The 23316-nt window shown below is 37.7% G+C and overlaps 1 protein-coding gene across 6 annotated transcripts in view; it reads right to left on the reverse strand.

Moving 5' to 3' along the window:
• The window catches only part of NCOA7 (nuclear receptor coactivator 7), a 155051-nt gene that overhangs the window by 67852 nt on the left and 63883 nt on the right, over window positions 1–23316 (reverse strand). For all 6 annotated transcript variants that reach the window (XM_057527597.1, XM_057527599.1, XM_057527598.1 and 3 more), the window contains one exon: window positions 11509–11729. In XM_057527597.1, the coding sequence (XP_057383580.1) occupies window positions 11509–11729 (221 nt within the window). The remainder of the gene's footprint in view (window positions 1–11508; window positions 11730–23316) is intronic.

The following is a 23316-nucleotide window of genomic DNA, read 5'->3' on the forward strand; positions in this document are numbered from 1 at the left end:
TTATGTCACCCAACATTTTTCTGATTATTATTTGGTTTTGGGATCAAAACAAGCTGGGTTCACCAAGCAGCCCTCATAGCTGTGCAATGTTAAACAAGTCACTTGAAATCTTTGTGCCTCTGTTTCCTTACCTGTAAAATGGAGACCTCACAATGTTGTTCAAAAGATTAAATGAGAAGATGGGCACAGTGTTTATCTCAGAGCCTGGCACAGAGTAAGTGTTTAACAAATGCAATTAATAATACTGCAGTCAACATAAGTAACAGCAATTTGAACAGAGTAGGGTGTTAAAAGAATTACACCATAAGCAAAAGGTTTCATTCCAGAAATACGGGAGTGATATAGCATTAATGTGATAGATGATTATAAATTGCTTAAAGGAAAAAAGCCATATCTGATCACTCTGATACATGTCAAAAAATCATCTGATGAAATTAAACAGCCATTATTATATTTTTAAAAAGAATAAAATTTTAAAAAATCCAACTGTTAGAAAACTAAGAATAGGAGTGAATTTCCTTAACATGATGAAGAATGTTCAGTTGCTCTTTGATATTAATGAGAAATATGCTTCTGAAAAAGCAATGAAACCCTAAAGGTTGTATACCAAAAGCAATTTCCCCATAAGAACGAAAACTAAATGACTTCATGACATCACTTCCAGGACTGCAGTGCCTGGTTAGTTACCTAAATGCAGCCTGAACTAACACACTAGCGAGGCCGCCACCCCAGCCTTACAGAAGATTCCAGGGTATGCAGTGGGAGGGATACCCACAGGCACTGCCCAAGCTCCACCCATTCTTTTTATTCCTGTTGTTCTACGAAGACAAGTGCCTGAGAGCACTTCCAGCAAAGCTTTTAAGGCTTCTGGGCATAGTATCTCCCAGTCCACTAAATTACAACAAAGAGGCTAACCTAATGTGAGGCAAGGCTAAACCACAAGTACTCAAGGTCATAAAAATAAACTCTGAAGTGGAGATGAAAGCAGAAACACTTCAAACATAAGGAGACAGCTTGGAAATCCCGAGGAGGAAGAGGGAACCCCTGCCCTTTACTGGAGGCCACCTTTTAGAGCCCTGAAAGGCAACATGTGTGCAGAATGGACTCCATGTGCCCACTTGTTCCCCGATGGTCTCTAGAATTAAGCACTATAAACACTATTCTAAATCCTCCTAAAGCATGCCTGAGTAAACAGATGAATTCTTATAGCAGAAACCAAAAGCAAATATAAAAAGTAAAACACTAACTAAAATAAATACAGGAATTCCTACTATCATAGTTTATACTCAACTTTGTTCTGGAATCTCTAGTCATAAAAAAGTTTTAAATACTGAAAAGAAAGAAATGAAAATTTGATTATTAGCAGATGAATTAATTATCTGCCTCAAAAGCCAACATCATAAAAACATCCAGAAATCATAAAACTGTTCAGTAAGGTGACCAGATGTAGCAATCTTTTATACTTGTGATAAAAACTATTTGGAAAAGTTCCAGCATAATGGTATCAAACTAGAAAATATCTAGGAATAAATACAGCAAGATAATGGCAAGAGATATATAAAAAAAGTTTTAAAGGTTCTCTGAAGTATATAAATGGAAGCTTGAATACAGGGTGGTGCATATAATGTTCCTAAATAGGAAACATCATTCTTGTGAATATTTCACTTTCTCTTCAAATTAATTTTTAAATTATATGCGATTTAGGTCAAAAATTAAAAAACATTTTGGAGAAGGGAAACGTGTCAAACTGTTAACCAGGCATAAATATATAAGACTAGAAGCTAAATACATTAAGACTATCCAAAATTATTTTTGAAAGAGAAATGAGGGTAGGTATACTGTATTGATGTTAAAACACACAATTATAAAGCCATAGCAATTAAAACATTGTGGTGAAATAACTAAAAATCAGAAGTGTATTGAAAGAATTTCATGTAAAATAAAGGTACCTTTATAAACCAGAAAAGAAAAGGCTGAGTTTTCACATAAATGTCTAACTTATTGCTATAGAGGAGGCTCTGGCATCAGGCAGACAGAACAAGTCCTTGTCTGCCCCTGGCTCACTGTGTGACCTTGAACAAGTGACTTTACTTAATGAAAGCAGTTTCCCAGGGTGTAAAATGGGAATGCCAACTGGACTCTCACAGAGAGTTCCTGTAGGGATTAGATAAGGCAATTCGATCAGGTAAAGCACTCCACAATGTGCGGAAAAAGGGCTCAGGAAACCTTACGGATTATTATTCAATGATGTTGGTGAACACGAGCTAACATTTAGAGAAAAACCCAGATCACCCTCAAATCAGTGCAGAAGCATCAAAGATTTAATAGTAAAAAGTAAAGTCATAAATGTCTTTGAAGAAAATACAGGACTTGTCTTTGATTAAAGAAGTCACATCTTCTCTATTGGTGACGCACACTTCCCGTATTATTGACCTGCCTCTGTCAAGAGTGCAATTAAAACATTCCATATGATTATTTAGGATTCTAAGGGTAATTTCTGGAATACCTGATCATAAACTGTTAACAATAAAAGTTTAAACAGCTGTGCCCTGCGGAGCCGTCCTCTCCTGAGCCTGGAGAGGGTGGGAACATGAGGTAGAACTCTGTACTCAGTGTAAACTCCATGTTTCATCCTCAGTCGACACAAAGGGAAACAGCTTGCAGTAGATGTTATTTTCCTTCCTTCAAGCACATCACAGGCACTACAGTCCTTGATTAAAATGAGTCACACTGAAGTAAAACCTAGACTGTAAGAAGGGCAGAGGAGCTGTCTATCACGGAACGTTTTACCTCAGAGCCCAATGCCACCCTCAGCTCTGAGCAAGCCCTCAACTGTCTGTAGAATGAATGGAAGGTAGCTATGCTCACCACTGTACCACCAATGCTGTGCTGTGGAATGAATGAACTAGTCTCACGCTGACTCTGAGGAACCAGGTTATTTCAGTTGTTCTCTCAGCATTTGATTTCGTTGTAAAACCAGTGAGTGTTCTGAATGTAACTACCTAGGTGACTAGGTCAAGTAGTGAAGCCCAGAGAGAACTTCCAACCTTATCATCACTCCTTATAGCTCAGGGGAAAAGGTAATTCCACGTACAGTCAACTTTTTCTTCCTTACTAAGATACAACAATGCTCTTGAGGCAGTGGACAAGACACTAAAATGTGATTTAACTTTCGCCTTATTTTTCTCTCGGAGTTGATTCAGGAGAAGCAGAAAGATGGGGGAGGTTTCACTCGGGCTTTGGTACCAGAGACCTTGGCTTAAACCCTGCTTCATGCTGAGCTGTGGTGGGAGCTTCTGCAACTTTTTCAGCTTCTAGATTTTCTCATTTATAGAATAGGCTACTACTGCCTGCAGTAGATCGTGATAAGTAGAAAATTAAAGAATGAAATAAAGCATCTAGCCCACAGGAGACACTCACCCAAAATCCCCACAGATTCTTTCTGCTCTTCCTCATGTCTGGTGCTGCTTCTCCTCTCCTTCTCACCTTCCTTCCCACCCTCTGAAAAACTCTTTCAAAATGTCTTTTTTCTTTTTTATAAATGGATCAAGGGCTTAACTGAGTGAATTTAAGCTTTAGGAGAAAATTTAGGAAACATGAAAACCAATTCTATATGAATCAAAACTATCTGTGGTCATTTTAAAATACAGTTGAATGAAAGAAGAAAATATCAATCACCCATTTTACCCCCATTCAGAGAGAAACAATGTTTGCATTCTGGTAAATATACTTCCAACAGCTCTCCTTCTTTTACACAAAGATGGAATTGTAGTCTATACACTATTGTCAACCTGCTTTTCTACTGTAACAATATTTTGTGAAAATTTCCCAGGTCATTAACTGTTTTTCTTCATCATTAAAAAACGGTGGGACTTCCCTAGTGGTCCAGTGGTTAAGAATCTGCCTTCCAATGCAGGGGACGCGCTTTTGATCCCTCCTCGGGGAACTAAGATCCCACATGCCGCGTAGCAACTAAGCCTGCACACTCTGGAGCCTGCGCGCCACAACTAGAGAGCCCGCATGCCGCAACTAAGACTCGATGCGGCCAAATAAATAAATATTAATAAGTAAATAATTATTTTTAAAAACATATATTGAAAACAAAAAAATGGCGCATAGTATTCCATTTAAAGTTATTTTAATTTTCCCACTATTTTAAACATGCAATGATAGTCGCTGTGGTCAAATCCACTACGCTCATGATCATTTCCTTAGGGTAAGCTTCTGCAAACAGAATTGTTGGGGAAAAGGGTGTGCAAAAGTAAAGCTCTTGATAAAAATGGCCAAACTGCCTTCCAAAAAGATCCGACCACATTCCTCCTATCAGTGTTTTCCCCTTGCACTCTCCCCAGTTCACTTCTAATTTGATTTTTCAAAATCACTCAAACTGAAAAATCACTAACCCTATTTAGTCTAATCTGTTGTCCTTCCCTTGGCCCCAACCACATCTGAGTGTTTCTCTAAAAGTGAGATTTCTCATAATACGAATGTGATATCACACGACGGACTGAGCAGGAAACAAGACTTGCAAGATGCAGACCACTATAGTCATAAGAGGACTAGACTCTCAGCTGGAACTAATACAGCAGGTTTTGTCAAACACAGCTGCTGCACTAAGTGACTAGAATGGATTACAATATACTGCATTAATGGGAGGGCTGGAGCTGTGAGGCAAAGGAAGGAGGTTCCCTTGAGCGAAACCCAGCCAGTTAGCAGGGCCTGGGGGCTGTGGGAATGGGGAGACGTTGGTCAGAGTACAAACATCCAGCGATAAGATGAATAGGTTCTGAGGATCTAATGAACAGCATGGTGATCATAGTTAAATACTGTATGCTATACTTACAAGTTGTTAAGAGAGCACTTCTTACATGTTCTTACCACATAAAAGAAATGGTAATTATGTGACCAGATGAAGGTATTAGTGAATGCTAGGGTGGTAATCATTTTGCAATATATCCATGTATCAAATTAACACATTGTATACATTAACCTTACACAATTTTATGTCAATTATATCTCAGTAAAGCTGGAAAAAAGAATTATGATGCCTTTTTATATTCCTACTTATAGTCATGTTTACAATCATTATTATGTATTTTTAATTTTATGTTTTATTAGTTGCAATGCTGACCACCAATTCTTTTATAAAATGACTTTTTCAGGACTTCCCTGGTTAAGAATGAGCTTGCCAATGCAGGGGACATGGGTTCCATCCCTGGTCTGGGAAGAACCCACATGCATCGGAGCAACTAAGCCCGTGCGCTACAACTACTGAGCCTGTGCTCTACAGCCCACGCGCCGAAACTGCTGAAGCCCGCGCACTCTAGGGCCCACATGTCGCAACTACTGAGCCTGCATGCTGCAACTACTGAAGCCCATGCACCTAGAGCCGCAATCCACAAGAGAAGCCACCGCAATGAGAAGCCCTCGCACCGCAATGAAGAGTAGCCCCTGTTCGCCACAACTAGAGAAAGCCCGCACGCAGCAAGAAGGCCCAACACGGCCAAAAATAAAAAATAAATAAATAAATAAAAATGACTTTTTCATTCTTGAGGACTACATTTTGACATGTGTCTCAGAAAAAAACATCACTCCCTCTCAGTAACTTTAAGAAAGGTATGATACAAAAGGTATGTTTCCTGAAACCTTAGTATGTCTGAGGATGTCCTGTTGTCTTTGAGTCTGAAAAACAACTTTTACTTCACAATTCTGAAGGAGATTTAATTCCTCTGGTGTTCACTGCTGTGGAGAAGTCTGTGCCTCTCTTCTCTGCTCCTTTGTAGGGAACATTTTGTTAAGTTTTTTGTGGTTTTTTTTTTTTTTTGCCTGTTTGTTTTTTTGTTTGTTTTTACCATTTATCCATAACCTGTAAACATTTGCCACATTTAAGTGCAGAGTTTTCCCCTTAATTTTGCTTAAATATGATGAGCTATTTGATTTCAAAAGTCAGATACGAGTTTCAGCTCATGAAAGCATTCTTCTTATCTTACACTATGTCTGATTACTGCTTCCATTCCCATTGTTCTGACCTCCTCACCAAGAACACCTTTGATTCCTAGGCCCTTCACTTATGCTTCCCATATCTGTCATCTTCTCTCTTAACGCTTGCATTCTTTCTGTGATGATCCTTTGCATTCTGGGGGCACTTGTCAGATTGGACCTGTTCACCACCTAGGCTTTCATGGTATGACTTCACTTTAAACATTAGTCTGACTTCCTTGATGGCCCCAAGAAGCACAAGCCTAATTATTTCCATCCTAATAATTTCAATTTATTTTATACCCAAGTCCCTGAAGTCTTTACACACTGCTTGATTAAAAAAAATGAATAAGGTTCTTGATATTCTCTTTCCACATCAAAGTCCATTTAAATCCTTTAATTTGAGCTCTAAAGCACTAGAATGATCATTACTTTTGAACAGAAGAGTCATGCTATTGTATGTTTGTGGTTTGACCTACTTTTATGTTTAGGAATTAATTTATCAGAATAGCACATCTTTGGCTTTCTGAACTTGCTAAGTAAAACAAAGATAAGCAACAGATAGGAAATCTTCACACACGTGGTTAAAAAATACCCTAAGAAAAAGTAATCTGTATGAGGAAAAGTGTCAGGGTTGCCATCATGAGAAGTAATTCAATAGTTGGTTACTTTCATCCTGTAGCAAACCCCAAAAATGTTTAACGAAGGAAAAGTGGAGAATTTCATTTATTTTACTCTTGTTAAGTTCCTTTTGAACTCAGGAGGGAAAACTATGATGTGAAATGATTTAGACATTGCAGATTTATTATTGAAAAGCTAAATTCATTCTTCTACACTGCAGAGGTTTTCTCTAAATAAATCTTTATTGCAATAACCACAAAACTGACCAAACTCTTACCTAAGTACTTTCTGTTTGTTAAAATAACCTCCCAATTCTCTTACTATATCTACTTTACTACCCAGGATTCTTAGTATTAACCTTTTATATTAAAACACTACAAAAACATAGTGATATATTTTATCCCAATTTAGGCTTGCCTCCCATATTTATAAAATTTCTCTATCTCTTTCAGGTCTTACATCTATATATCTGTGTTTCAGTTAAAGAACTTCCCACTGAGACATTATCCACATTGGTAAAATTCCCATTCCTATCTCCACTTCCATAGAAGCAAAGATGTGTACTATTCTAAGATTAAGGAATAATGTATTCCTTTAATGTAAGAGAATTTTGAGATATAATTCATGCAACTTAATATATTTTGATATTGTAATATGGACCAAACATCTTTTGAAACATATGTAAACATTCCTACTACTTGTGTCAAACTTAACTATAACTTAATAGCTAATTTTGAAAAATACATTAACATTGTTAAAATATAAAATTATAAAAATATATTATCAAACAATTCCTTAAGGGTTTATATAAATAAATAGAATAAGTGAATAAGGAGCCCTATATATCAGTAAATACAAGTGCAAGCATAGAAGGGTTGAGTTCACTTATGTTAGAAGCTTTCGTGTGGAAGCTTACCGTGTGCCCCGTGCTACACTAGGTGCTAGATCTAGATTTATCTGATGCCATCTGCCTCGATGTAATTAATCCACTTCCTTTCTCCTACTTCCCTTCTCAAAAACAAAACACTTTTTGAATTGGCACCATTTTGTTACAAGGCAATTCTAGTGACTCAGTCTTTCCATAACATCTTTTATCAGTATCTTAGCTGTAGTGTTTTTCGAAGTGGTAGGAGAGAGTAATGAATTACTACCCAAGGCTTACATGAGGCACAGATAAATCTAATTTAATAAGTAAAAAACATTATTTTGTCAAAATATGCTTCCTTAAATCAGGTAGGTAATGTTATAGATGTGGAAATAGATACCTACAGAAAGTAATCATTTTCTTTTATATTGATGATAGAACTTTACATTTATCTAATGTTCTTTTTCTAAAGCCCTTGGGTTTGCTCTATTACATTATCCAGTTCTCTATAATGTTCTGATTAATATTAAAAATAAATTTAAACTGTGTAATGTGCAAGAACATAAAGAAAACAAAACTCCTTTGCAATTTCTGTACCCAGAGAAAACAATAATCAACATATTGTTATAGATCCTTCCAGTCTGTTTTTCTATAAGTTATCATTTGTCATCCATTAACTTTTTATTTATTTATTTTTGGCTGCGTTGGGTCTTTGTTGCTGTGCGCAGGCTTTCTCTAGCTGCGGCGAGCATGGGCTACTCTTCGTTGCGGTGCATGGGCTTCTCATTGCAGTGGCTTCTCTTGTTGTGGAGCACAGGCTCTAGGTACGTGGGCTTCAGTACTTGTGGCTCGTGGGCTCTAGAGCACAGGATCAGTAGTTGTGGCGTACAGGCTTAGTTGCTCCGAGGCATGTGGGATCTTCCCGGACCAGGGCTCGAACCCACGTCCCCTGTATTGGCAGGCGGATTCTCTACCACTGCGCCACCAGGGAAGTCCCTCCATTAAATTTTTGTTTTGACTTTCTGTGCATTCCCTGGATTACTTCTTTTACACATATTTACCTCACACCTTTAAGAAGCAATTTCCAGGCCTTTCACCTAAAATCCAGGTCCCTCTAGACAAATCCATTTGGTACCTCTAAAATACCTCCAAACACAAATTCATTATTTTCCTTCTTTCTTCTTGAGTTTTCCAGTTTGTCAGTTCTTGACTCTGTTCTTTTTCTCCCTCACACACTACATTGGTCACCAAATACTGCTGTTTCTATGAGCAAATCTCTCCTTAGGGTGCTGTTTCCCTTCTGCCCCAGTCTCCAACCTACCTTCAGGATCACTTCCACCCATTGTCCTTAGATTTATCCTCTTAAAACAGACAGTTAATGGAGTTCCCCCAGCGGCTTCCCACTGATACAGGATAAAGTCCAAATCCTTAATGTGGCTGACAAGATCCTCCCATTTTAGCATCTCTCCTCCCCAGACTAGAGCCACCAAAAGAACTTGGACTAGAATTACTTTTGACTTGAGGTCTAATACTCCACCTAGTGGTACGGGACAACATTCTGGGATGGGAATCTAGGAAATATGCCACGTCAGCCCTATGAGATCAAGCAAACCTGCCAACACAGCTGTCTGTCAGCTAGAGTCAGATGCGAAAAGGGACAAGGAACCCTGGCACTCAATGGCCCACCTAGTAGTTTTCTATAAGCACTGGATTCTCCTAAGAAAATGCCTCAAACCTCCAAACCATTGTTATCATTGCCATTCTTGAGAGAAAATGAAAAGCTACAATGGCATCTCTTTACTTAACTGTCACCAAATAAAATCACAGGATAATTCTGACTCAACTGTTGTAATGTTGCCTACATCCTTCCAGAATTTTCATGAAACTCAAACAAATCACAGTATTCGTTCATCTATGTACATGTCATCCATTCAATGCACATTTAAAGAGCACCTGTAATGCAGATACTACACAAAGCTAATAATACAGGGTCCAAGCCAAGGCAGCCTGTAAACAGGAGAGCAGATAAATAAATCCATGATGACAATGCAAAAGGGAAGTCTAACCTGTCCAGGGACAGGGAGGGCTTCCTGGAAGAAAAGATGACTGAGGTGATTTGGTGAAGTCTAGTAAGAGTTAGTTAGGTAAAGAGCAGAGTGAAGGGTACTGTTTCACATTCAAAGTGTTACACATGCAACAGAGTGCAGCACGTTAAAAAGCGATCCCAAAGCAGCATCTGCAGTTAGTACAGCGTCATGAAAAAAGAAATCTCAATGGATAGGACTCTATCAACCTCCTTCAGGGAAACCCTACAGAGCAAAATGTCTCCATTTAAAAATACTTCTTAAGCAGCAGCATTTAAAGTAGGATGAGAAAAGATAGTATTTTAAACTGCACAACTGTAAAAACCACACATTTTCAAATGTCCAATGTATACACTGTAAAAGATGTGAAATGCAACTTTCCTTACTCCTCTTTCCCTTTTAGGGATAATACTCAACACTTAAAATTTTAAGAGGAAGTTTATTAATCACACAGAAGTCTCTTTCAATAGGTTGACAGTTACAGCTTTTTATAAAATGCTGAATGGCTTCACATTAAAAGCATCCATGAAGCTATGTAATATATGACATAATCACGGGAACCCACTGGAATACTACAAACCACAGGCTTTCCACTGCAGATACCTCATCTGCCTCTGTTGGAGCAATGCCAGCAAAACCTCATTTATAACCATCCCAATGGCAGCCCACCTTTATCTTTGATGAGCACTAGTAGAGAGTTATATTAACACAGAGACGAGATCTGTCCCCTGGTAACTTTGGCATCAACTGGGACCAAGTGCCTGCTACCAGCCCAGGTTTCATATACTGGACTGCAGTTTGTTCTCAGAGACCTCCTTAGTCTTCTGTCTCTGAGCCTAGCAATCTCAAGTACACTGTAACCCATGTGCTGCATCAAGTTTCATCTCCTGGTTCCCTTTCTTTGCATTCTTTTTTTTTTTGGCTGCGCTGGGTCTTCGTTGCTGCAAGCGGGCGCTACTCCTCGTTGTGGTGCGCAACCTTCTCATTATGGTGGCTTCTCTTATTGTGAAGCATGGGCTCTAGGTAAACAGGCTTCAGTAGTTGTGGCCCACGGGCTCAGTAATTGTAGCTTGTGGGCTCTAGAGCGCAGGCTCAGTAGTTGTGGTGCATGGGCTTAGTTGCTCCGCGGCATGTGGGATCCTCCTGGACCAGGGTTCGAACCCATGTCCCCTGCAATGGCAGGCGGATTCTTAACCACTGTACCACCAGGGAAGTCCCTTTGCATTCTCTTTTGAACATACTCCAGGCCTGCATGTGACAGGAGCAGTAGGTATGAGACGGATGGTAAAGTAAAGCAGGATCATCACCCCCATCATGCTAGACAAGCCACCTGTGCTAATGCAGCTGCAGATGCAATGACTGTCCTCAGAAACTACATGATACTGTGGACTCATTTTAAGATTCCCCTCAGCTACAACTCTCAAGTCATCATCATCGTGGTCTTTTTTTTTTTAACCAGTGGATGCTAGGCCATTTCTCCTCCATTTCCTATTGCCTAGGAAACAGCGCAGGCATTTCAATCAACATTTTTATGGACATGTCTATAAATATTAAGAAAAATATTTCTCATACAAGGAAAGTGACCATTCATTTAATAAATATTTATGAGCAGACACAATGTGCTAGACACTGTGTTAGATGCTGGGAACATAAAATTAAACAAGACACACCAACATTATTTAATTGTTATTCCCTTTAAACAAGATTATATATATATATTATATATATATATCTTTACACAAGATTTATATATATTTATATAAATATAAATTATTATATAATTGTTGTTCCCTTTACACAAGATTATATATTATATATATATACACACACACACATAGTGGCTGCTCAATAAACTGTTACTATTATTATGTATTATGACCAGTTACAAATTATCATTTTTTTAAAAACTATTACAGATTTTTTAAATGAAAATACTGCAAAGTTGCCACCAATACTCACCAATACTATAATATCTCTTTAGTTCTGTACGCCTGATCTCCTTTAACTGATTACTTTTTCTCTTTTTTTTCTCATCAGTAATATATTCCTCTTCCACAGCAATGTTGCACATGTCTTGTTCTAAAATGACTGTACTAGCATCTTCTTTTCCAGAATGAGTCCTTGTAGCCATAGCTGAGGCTGTCTCTGCATTTTGTTTGGCTTGCTTTTTCTTTTTCAATCTAGGGATGAGAAAAAAAAAAAAAGGAAAAACATTGGAGAAATAATTTGCTAAGAGAAATCATATTAATTTCATGCTACTGGGCTTTGAGAAACTAACTGATATTGAAAACTCTTTATATTACTGTTAATTACACTTTCCTGTTATTTTTTTTTTAATCACTTAAAAATTCTTATGTGGAGATCTGTGGCCTTTCCTCAGTTTTATATCCTGCATACTTATGTCTCAAAAAAAATCACTGGGAAATGCTTTAGACCTGAGGAAATACTAGATTCTTCTATAGGCTATAAAATGTTGGGTATTTTTTATCAAGATATGCAGCTACCCTACTACAATGCCATGTTTAGGTGTTACATTTTTTTTTAAGTGTTTCTGGTTTCAAGGGTACGTTTGGACTGATGGGCAAGCACATTTATAAAAACAAATCCTTTATAATTGGCTCACACACTGAGTAGAAAGGTTTGGCAAGGTATGAACTGGTTCAGGTCTGAGTAATTCCTTTCCTTTACACATATGATAGTAGTCGTGAAGAAAGAGCTGCATTTCCTGAGATAGAAAATGCCACAATGATAACATATAGTTGTTATGATTACTAATATAATAGCTGACTGATGTATTAGTTAACATATTTGATGTTTTCAATTCTTCATTTCTAAGTCAAAGACGTATAACAGAAGAAATTTATCATAATTCACTGAAATCCAGTAACTCAAAATATTTTCCAGTTGATGTATCAATCTGGTTAACTGACGTGTCACTCTGTACTCACTAGTCCTTCTTAAGAATTTTTTTACCACCCCAGCATGTAAAGAATAAGGGCCTTGGCCTTTACTATATGTGGCAGTCTGGTCATATATAAACATTTTTAAAATTAGGATCATTTTCCCCCCTTCTATCTTGGCACAGTTGGCGTTCTCACACACGTCTATTTTCTTTGTTCTCTTGAGCATCTATACAGTTTGATGTTGGGCAGTGGATAAAATGTTTTGGGAGAAAAAGGAGATAACTGTAGGATCAAACAGGGACTAAGGTTTGATTTTATGCTGATTTGCTCTGTAATGTTGGAAAAATTAATTTAACAGTCTAAAGAGGTCCCTCATGAAGGCTTAGCTATCTAACAGGGTCTTTTATTAGGATCAATTGAAAAAATACGTGTCAACAGTAAAATACAAACAAACAGAAACAGTAGAATATACCCAAATGCAATCATAGGATGACATGAGAACTAAGCATGGTATAGTTCATGCTTAGTTCAAAAAGTTCATGGTATAGTTCAAAAACTCAGCTTTTGAGATAAAGGTACCATACCATGTGCTAACAAAACATTTCAACTAAGCTGTTATTCACTGAGCAGCCAAGTTCTTATATTTTCATTAGCTAATAAATGAGTATATGGCCAAGGAGAAAGGAGAGCTGGAAAAAGATCATAAATGAATATATTCCCCATCTCTTAGGTTAGCTCCCTCTTTAGGTTTACTTGTTAAAAAAAACAAATAAGAACACAAATTAAACAAAATTGGAAACTCATAAAAAGGAATTATATCCAGTAAGCATGTTTTTATTTTCTATCCTCAGATTTTAAACTGTTTTTTTCTGGTAAAAGAGTAGGTGGCTCTTTGCAAAGGTGAGTCAGATAATGCTCCTAATAAAACAATTTCTCTCTCGATCAAGATTTCTGTATGAGGCTGAAATTAATATGCAGTAACCTGGATATCACACAGAGATCAGCTCTTTGCTTAGGGAGGTCTATGCAAAGAGCTGATCGCTGTATCCAGAAGGACATGCTGATCTTGTTCTGATATACTGGTTTAACAAAAACATGCTTGAGATGAACGTTACTGCCCACTTCCAAAAATGATTCCTTCCAGGGAGGAGAGAAAAAGAGACTTCAAAAATTAGTTCTGTGCAGACTGAGATATGTTGCTGCTTCTTAATCTACTGAATTTTTCTACTGTAAGTTAATTTAAATGTCCTCATTTCACTGTTCCCACTATAATTAAACTCACTCAGATCTAGGGCACATGTTTTGATGAACAGCAGCACTGTTGGAGACATCTCATTAGAGACTGATTTTCACACGTGGAAATAACAAAATGGGATACATTGTTTCATTCATTTTCCCCCCTTTCCACACAGACCATTATTGTCAACCCATACAGCCAAACATAGTTGTTATTTCAGAAAGAAAAAAAAAATGCTACATAATAGCAATACCAAACTTGTTTAACAGAAGACAGTACAATTTAACACTTCAGTAATTTTACAATCAGCTACATCTTTTGCTTTGACTAGAGAACTCATGAGAATTTGTTTCTCTGGAGGTTATCAATACGAGTGGAACATTCTGATCTTGTAACTGGAAATCATATGTGAGTTCTGGAAGCCCACTGTAAAATCCTTCCCCAAAGCATGGAAATACATTGTTAACACTTTTCTAAGCGGGGATAACTGCCAATCTGATAAATGTGGTATAGTTAATGCTCTTCAAACATTCCTTTTTAGGGCTTAAGCCTTCCCTTTTGTTCTTCGAACCAATATCATTCTAAGACATTCTCACAAAAGGGTTTTGTTATTACTAAATTGAGATAACTGGAAACAAAAAGTTACATAAGAAAATAAACTCCCTTTATTTCACCAATGCTTTTTTTTTTTTTTTTTTTTTTAATTTATTTTTGGCTGTGTTGGGTCTTCGTTTCTGTGCGAGGGCTTTCTCTGGTTGCGGCGAGCTGGGGCCACTCTTCATCGCGGTGCGCGGGCCTCTCACTGTCACGGCCTCTCTTGTTGCAGAGCACAGGCTCCAGACGCGCAGGCTCAGTAGTTGTGGCTCACGGGCCCAGTTGCTCCGCGGCATGTGGGATCTTCCCAGACCAGGGCTCGACCCCGTGTCCTCTGCATTGGCAGGCAGATTGTTAACCACTGCGCCACCAGGGAAGCCCTCACCAAAGCTTTTTCTAATGGCCCCAAATGTACACATTTATATGGTGGACTAAAAAAATTACCTGGGGAACTCTTGAAGCCCGCACACCTACAGCCCATGCTCCACAACAAGAGAAGCCACCGCAATGAGAAGCCCGCGCACCACAACGAAGAGTAGCCCCCGCTCGCCGCAACTAGAGAAAGCCCGCACAGAGCAACAAAGACCCAATGCAACCATAATTAATTAATTTTTAAAAAATTACCTGTCAAGTCATCTTAAACAGATGAGTGATTGAAAATGGTGAGACATATTTAAAATTTGATTGCTGTGAATCCAAAAAAACCCCCAAAAAACCAAAAAACTAAAAAACAAAAAACCTTTTGTGATGCTCATTTGTCTTTTTTAAAAGTAGATCACAATTTCATAAAACAAGTGTTTATTACACAATCTCCTCTCACTACTGTAACCAAGCCCTGTCAATTCTATTTCCTAAATCTCTCCCTCTCAAATACACCTCTTTTTCTTTTTTTTTTTTTTTTTTTTTTTTTAAATTTATTTATTATTTATTTATGGCTGTGTTGGGTCTTCGTTTCTGTGCGAGGGCTTTCTCTAGTTGCAGCAAGCGGGGGCCACTCTTCATTGCGGTGCGCGGGCCTCTCACTATTGCGGCCTCTCTTGTTGCGGAGCACAGGCTCCAGACGCGCAGGCTCAGTAGTTGTGGCTCACGGGCCTAGTTGCTCCGCGGCATGTGGGATCCTCCCAGACCAGGGCTCGAACCCGTGTCCCCTGCATTGGCAGGCGGATTCTCAACCACTGCACCACCAGGGAAGCCCCACCTCTTTTTCTTGGTCTCTGCTCCCATGGAATGATTTCAGGCTTTCATCATCTCTCTGACTGAACTATTTTTTTTTTTACAATATAATTTATTGTTCTTTGTTTTATTATGAAAATAATATGTGTTCATACTAGGAAATTTTGAAAATGCAGAAAAATAAAAATAACACTTAAATCAAATGAAATGCTAACACTAAGAGGCAATCACTGTTTGGGGGAGAAAATGTAAAGGTAGGGGCAATTACACTAGGCAGACCTTCCCCAAGGGCAGAAGAATGAGGCAGTGTGGCTCACCATTGCGATTCTGAGCTTCTTATATGTACCTTTCCATAAAGGATATTAAAGGACTATATAAAATAAACAAGGACCTACTGTATTGTACAGGGAACTATACTCAATATCTTGTAATAACCTATAATGGAAAAAAATCTGGAAAAGAATATATATATGTATGTATGTACGTATAACTGAATCACTTTGTTGTACACTTGAAACTAAAACAACATTGTAAATTAACGATACTTCAATTTAAAAAAAAGGAATACTAAAGGGCTTATTTTGGAATCTCTTGGCTCTTTTTACATTAAAATTGTGTGCACTTGTAAGACATATGCACACCTCACTTTTTCCCCCTACTTTTATCCTAACCCAGAGATAGCAGACTACAGAAATAAATAAGGTGATACTGCTAAAGAAAGCATTTTTTAGTAGCTCAATGAAAACTGTTTTCCTCTGAAGCTTTTTCCTTTACTAAAGGAAATAAGTTTAGAGCACTGGCGGTCATCAAAGCAAAGGGCCTGGAGCAAGTTCCTTTCTTTGTCTCTGTGGAGGTCTCCCCTGTTGCTTGCTGACCGCCAGTGGAATGTAACACAAAAAGGCACCAAATGGAGAGAGGAGGCTTTCATTAGCACTAGAGTGAAAGCTTCATGAGGGCAGGGATTTGTTTAGGTTTTGTTAATGCCATACTCCCAGGGCCTATGCATGGTACACATTAGCTATTCAATAAATACTTCTTGAAAAAATAAATAGATAAATGAGGTTACGTTCTAATTTGTTTGAGATCTGCTCTCCTACAAACATGCCATTTCACAGCTTTCTTTCATTAGCAACATGTTCTCAAAAATAAACTCTCATGTCCTTATCTAGATACTTAAAAAGAAAATATATCAGCCACATATAATTAAAAATATATTAAACTATAGACTTATTTCATTAATATTAAATTAGTGGCTCTCTATGACTCTTTCCTTAATTCCATAATTTGAGGCCCATGTGTTTCTATAAAAAGTGCCATAGACATAAATATCTAGCACAGCACAGTCTAATATGGTAGCCACTAACTAGCCACCTGTGGTTATTAAATGTAATAAAAATTAAATAAAACTTTAAATTCAGTTCTTCAGTTACAAGAGTCATATTTTAAGAACTCAAGAGACGCATGTGCTAGTGGGTACTGCATTGAACAACACATGTATAGAACACTTCTGTCATCACAGAAAGTACTGGACAGTGCTGACCTAGAGCTGACTCAACAGACAGCCCTATTAGCAAGAGACTAGAGGAAAAGACTGAAGACAGAAATCGTTTCATATTTAAAGCTTATCAAGTATGTGCATAGAATACGTCTACAAGGGTATAACAAAAAATTTGTAAAGTGAGTTTCCAGCTAAAGAAAGGTAGTAGCTGTGGGGAAAGAGAGAGTAAGAAAAATTACTTTCCGCTTCTCTTTTATATATTTTGGATTTTAAACCATGTACAACATCTAGTCCCCGCCAAAATTTTTTAAAGTATTTAGTCTTTCAAGTCTCCTTCCTACAATAATTTAACACATATATTGTCACGTTTTTAAAATTGAGTTCTAGTTTTTAAAAAAGATTATTACGAAAAGTTTGAAAGAGCTTTCTTCTAACAGCAACTACTATTGAGTTGACTAATGAACCAGCCACTGTGTTATGTACTTTATAAATATTATCCTATCCTCACAAAAGGCCAAGGAGGTAGGCAATCTTATCTCCATGTTACAGATAAGAAAAGGAAGCCTGAGAAAAATGAGGGCCACTTTGCAAGGTCACAGGGCTTGGTTAAGTTGTGGAGCAGGAATTCACAATGGCCACAGGGCCTCCAGGATCTCTCCTAAAGGTATGTTATGGCATATATATATACCTTGACTTTAAAATAAAATCCACTGGACTTTGGAAATTCTCTGAACTATTTGAGGGAGAATGGTTTGGCAACCTGGTGGGCTTCAATGGAGAACATGCTCACAGGAAGGAAAGAGGTTCTGGGCTTGGCTGTCTGACAGTCAGTTGTGACCTTCTTTGGAAATAAGATAAACTCTCCAGGACTTCTAAGGTAAACAAAAGCAAGAGGTTGACATGATTTTCAAGGTCCTGTCTGCCTCTAACAGTTGGCTGAGCTTAGGAAATGTGCTAAAGCTATTTTTGAGGTTAAAAAAAAAAAATCTTTTAAATCCAAACTAAACCTTCCTAAGAGTCTGCACTTTCCTGTGCTCCCTCACATCTGATTACATATTCCACTGCAGAGCTTCCAGCCCTGGGAAAATCCAGAGGTTAAGAAAGAACACCCTTCATATACAAAGGATGTTTAAAAAAAAAAAAAAAAGGCAAAGAAGCTCTGCTCTACAATTTGGAGCTAATATCTCCATGAAGAAAAGTAGAAAATGTCAAAACTGAGCAGCCATGGAGGCAATATAATCTTCTTTTTCTTTTGTCTTTTTTTTTTAAAGTTTTTTCATTTTTTAATTTTCTTAAGCATACCCCTTGGTGTCTCATTTCATCCAGTTACAGGTAAAGAGGGGATGAGATTTGGTCTGTGGAACTCCAGAGAACATATTAATGAGCAAGAGGAAGTCACAAAAAAATAAACATTAGTTCAATATAACTTTCTAACAGAGCAATCCAATAGTGGAACTGGCTGTTTCACCAAGAAGGGAACTCCCCGTCACTGGAAGTATTCAAGCAGGTCAGGTCCAAGTTGTGACCTCCCAAACCACATGTAATAGCCTTGCGTATTTTTTTATTGGAATATAACTGACATATTATATTAGCTTCAGGTGTACAACATAATGACTCAATATATGTATATAGTATGAAATGACCACCATAATAAGTCTAGTTAACATCCATCATCACACATAGCTACAAATTTTTTTTTCTTGTGATGAGAAATTTTAAGATCTACTCTCTTAGTAACTTGCAAATATACAATACAGTATTTTTAACTATAGTCACCATGCTGTACGTTATATCCCCAGAACTTATTTTATAACTAAATATTTGTGTCTTTTGACCACCTTCACCCATTTCACCCACCCCCCAATACAGTCTTCTTTGATACAAATATTTCTCCTCAAAATTGCTTCTGTATGGAAATAGGAGTATTAACATAAAAGATGTAGATGTAATATTATTTCATTTAAAAAGTTACAGAACAGTATTATAGTATGACCCTATTTTTGTGAAATAAAACAAAAAATAAAAGAAAACCCTCCAAGACCAACAACTATTCCATTTAGCTATATATGTACATAGGTTTAGATATATAGGTACGGGAAAATGGTTGGTCAATGGGGAAAGAGAGAAGAGGGGTAACTTTTACTTTACACTTATATAATTTGGCGTTGAATTTTTTTATACAGCAAGCATATATATTAATTTTGTAATTATAAGGCAAATACATTTTAAAAAACTAAACATCTATAGTTGTGACAACATTTTGCTAAATCTCGTTCAGAGGTATATTCTTTTTTCTGAATCCAGCTATCACAGTAAATTGCTGCACTGAAACCCCAATCCCCTTCTTCATCAAGGCAGAGCTGGTCTGTGGCGCTCAGGGGACCTTCTCTTAGTTCTTGATCTTGGCTGTTCCACTGCAACCTTGTCATTGTACTGTTCTGACCTTAAGAGTCTTGGCTGTTTTTTCCCGGTTGCCTAACCAGACTCTTGCCATTTCCAGACTCAGGGAAATGGGTGTTGCCACAGAGTAAGTATGGCCTGTGAGCCAGAAACATCTGTGTTTGAACCCTCATTATTCTTTATTAGGTATGCATCTTCAGGCAAGTTACTAAATCTCAACTCAGGTTCCTTGTCTGTGAAAGGGAAACAACGGCCTCAGATGGGGTTTTTTGATGATTAAACTAAGTAGTACACGGAAAGCTTACCTGTACTATTAAACACAACCTGTGCCCGGCTCTCAGTAAGAGCTCAATAACCAGATATTCCTACTTGGTTGTGCCACTGTTGTTGTCACTACTTGGGGATTTCTCAAGATCCAAGAAAATGAGGTAACATATAAAAAGAGTATAACACACAGAGAAGGTGTCTGAGAGATTCTAGCCATTATTCTTCTCACTGTACATAAATATTAACTTTAGTTAACTGTGCTATGAATTTAGACACCAGCACAAAGCTATTTATTATTTCTAGGAGAACATCACTTCTGGTATTCCATTTCATTTTGTGATTTCACAAATGGAAGGTCAGTTTTCCGTTTCCACTGCAAATTCCCAACTGGGATAAATGCCAAATAAAATCAAACTTAAAGCCGGGGACGGGGGGGAAATCATTGAAAAACAAAACGAAGCAAAACAGTCACCTAATGAAAATTCTCTCTTGGAACTATGATCAAATAAAACCAAAAAGTTCAGGCGTAATCCCTGGAAAAATCTGTAGATGTACCTGATTCTAGTGCCACCCTTTGAAATGTGCATTCATTTTTTTCATTTAGTCTAATTTTGATCATGAAATCCCCCTCTCCCCCAGGAGAATTCATCAGTTCAAATGGAAAAACTTTGGTTCCATAGAACCAACACAGTTAGCTAATGAAATCCTTTGGCTTTGAATTCACTAACCAGCAATACAACCATCCAGATGAACACAGGTAACAGAATTTCCCTTGGCCTCAAGAAACAACTGCGTTCCAATAAAGACTGCTAAATAGAATGCCAATCAGGGACACACCACAAAATTTTCCCTTTTCTAGGATTTCTTTGTACTATTTTAACAGTGGTGGAATCAGCAGATCTGAGGGGACTCTGGTAATCAAAGTGCAGGTGCCAGGAGTGGACGTAAACAAATTGTCACACTTTCAGAGAAGGCTTCGGGGGTGGCTTCATAAGGGACATTTCAGAGAACCTTACATGCTCCCCCCAGTACCAGGATGACAATGGTACTGCCACAAAATGGATGCCTACTGTGTAGAATGTTTGCCTTGTATTTATGAAACAAGACAGGCTTTTGTTGCATATATAGCGTGCCCGTGTGGGAGTCCGGTTCCCTTTTCCAAAAATCGGGATGCTGAGTCACAACCTGAAAAAGTTACATGGGAATCAATAGTACGGACAATAGCAATATATACCTCAGCCATAAACTGAGGAAGGGAACCAGAAAAGGGAACTTGCTCTGGGAGATAAGAGAATTGCATTCTGCTAAGAGTAATCGGCAAAGTCCTGTAAATATAATATAATATTTAAATATTAGGAATTTTACTGCTTATCAGTCAAGAATAAGCTGATAAACACCGCAATACAGAAATTAACCAAAACCTGCAAACAGAAGCGTTAAGAAATGACTAAGTATTTGGCAGTTTTTAAATTCCCTTTTGCTTTATAATGGTATTATGTATGTAGTTTATTTAACTTAATATCATCAAATTAACCAGCTGTATTAGCTTCCTATGGCTGCTGTCACAAATTACCACAAACTTGGTAGTTTAAAACAACACACACATATTCTCTTACAGTTCTGAAGGTCAGAAGTCCGAAATCAGTCACGGGGCCACACTACCTGCAGACACTCTTTCCTTGCCTTCTCCAGCTGCTAGAGTTGTATTCCTTGTGGCCCCTTCTCCCATCTTCAAAGCCAGCAGCACAGTTTCTCGTTTCACTGTCACACATTCTTCTCTGCAGTCAAATCTCCCTCTGCCTCCTTCTTATATGAACGCTGAGATTGCATTCAGAAGCCAACCCAGATAATCCAGGATAATCTCCCCATCTCAAGAGCCTTAACCTAATCTTATCTTCAAGGTCTTTTAGCCAGAGAAGGTAACACTCCCAGGTCTAAGGATTAGAAGCTGGATATCTTTGGGGGTCATTATTCAGTCTACCACACTGGCTAAATTAGCTTTTGCAGCATAAATAATTGTAAACTGAGCAGCATATCACTGTAGTGTCTTAATTTCCCATGTCTAAATCATTTCTGCATCTATGCAATGTGTTGTCTACATTACTTGAAAAAGTTCACTCCTGTCAGTGACCGGCAGTAAGCAAATATTTCTCAAGAAAAAATAAAAAGTTTACTCAGGACCATCTTGAAATCTAAAGGTGCAATGAAAACACCACAAGCATGAGCTCTCATTTTATGTTGGGTGACTGCAAAACAGCCTCTTGGAGGTGGAGATAGTGGAAGGAAAATTTTTAACAGGCAGGATTTCTAAGGAGTTCATCTCATTTTCACATCTGATTTCTTTGATCTTCACTGAAATCAGGTATTCACTCTTTATGACCAAAGCCAAGAAGTCCTCCAAATATTTTTTTTCTTTTACTAGAGCCCCTTAGCATGCCCAGAAATCTTTTTTTTTTAAGTCAGTTAACTATTTTTTAAAATATCTTTTACTCAGAATGAATCATATGCTCAGACTCCCCAGTGACATTTACAGAAAAGAGCATTGGGATATATATTTCAATGACATATATATCTCAGCATAACAGCGACATATTTCAGTGACACAATTCTGAAGAAACAGAAAATTTTGATTTATTGAAGTCATTTAAGCAAAACAAGCAACTAATTAAAGAATGCTACTCTGAAAATTTTCAAGCAGAAATACGAAGATGCCAGGAATCTTGTTCTCAGATTTTAACCTAAGTCCCTGTTAACTGCTTAAACTACAGAAACGTGGAGAAAAATAAGGCTGAAAGAAGACAATCCTGAAAAAAAATCAGTTTAGTATACAAATTAACATTTTCCTGAAGGCCTAGTGCGTGAAACACAACATTTATGATCAGCAGAAATGGCCTGCTTACAGAAAACAGTTAGGAGTGGCATAAAATTATAATATGCTCTAACTCCTCTCACCCTTCCAACTTTTAAAATATATTCTAATAATTTTTAACTGCTTTTAAACAAGTTTAGACACACACATATCCTTTTATGATAACATTATTTCAATGTCATAAACTAGACACGGGATCATAACTCCTCCTATCATTATAGGTACTTTCAGAAAGAATAACCTTACATCAGGCATGAAACTTTTTGAATTATTTTGGCAGATGCCCATAACTTAGTTGGTTTACATCCAGTATGTAGATGTATTTCTTCCAATTAATATATACTGGTCATGTCCTTGGGAAGTGACACTGCTCAAAACTAAAATTCAGGGAATGGGAGACTAGTAATACCTACTTTGAAATTTTTCCCTACTGAAATTAGTGTAGAACTCTGGGGTAATTCATTTGTGTGTAAGGGTGAACCAAACAGATTTTTGAAGAAAAATCCTGGCCTTGCTTTCATGTATCTGAGGGCCCATCTCTAGGGTGATGATCTTCCAACCACACGGCAGTCTTGGTCAGGGTCTTCAAAAAACCTCAACAGTGGTCACCTCTCAGGTACACTAGTTTGCTTGTAACCAACCAAAATAAACACCTGTGGTTTAATAAAAAATAATATTTGATCTTTTTCTTCCTTTGGTTTCTGGCACAGAGTTCCCAGAACATCTGGTATCTCCTGAGTGATGAGAATGTGTCTGTATGCTAATGAGATGACTCTGGTATGCGTGGGGAGGAGGGGTAGGGAGTGAGGGGGCCCAGACAGCTTCA

This window comes from Balaenoptera acutorostrata, chromosome 14 (assembly GCF_949987535.1).
Source record: "Balaenoptera acutorostrata chromosome 14, mBalAcu1.1, whole genome shotgun sequence".
Lineage (NCBI taxonomy): Eukaryota > Metazoa > Chordata > Mammalia > Artiodactyla > Balaenopteridae > Balaenoptera > Balaenoptera acutorostrata.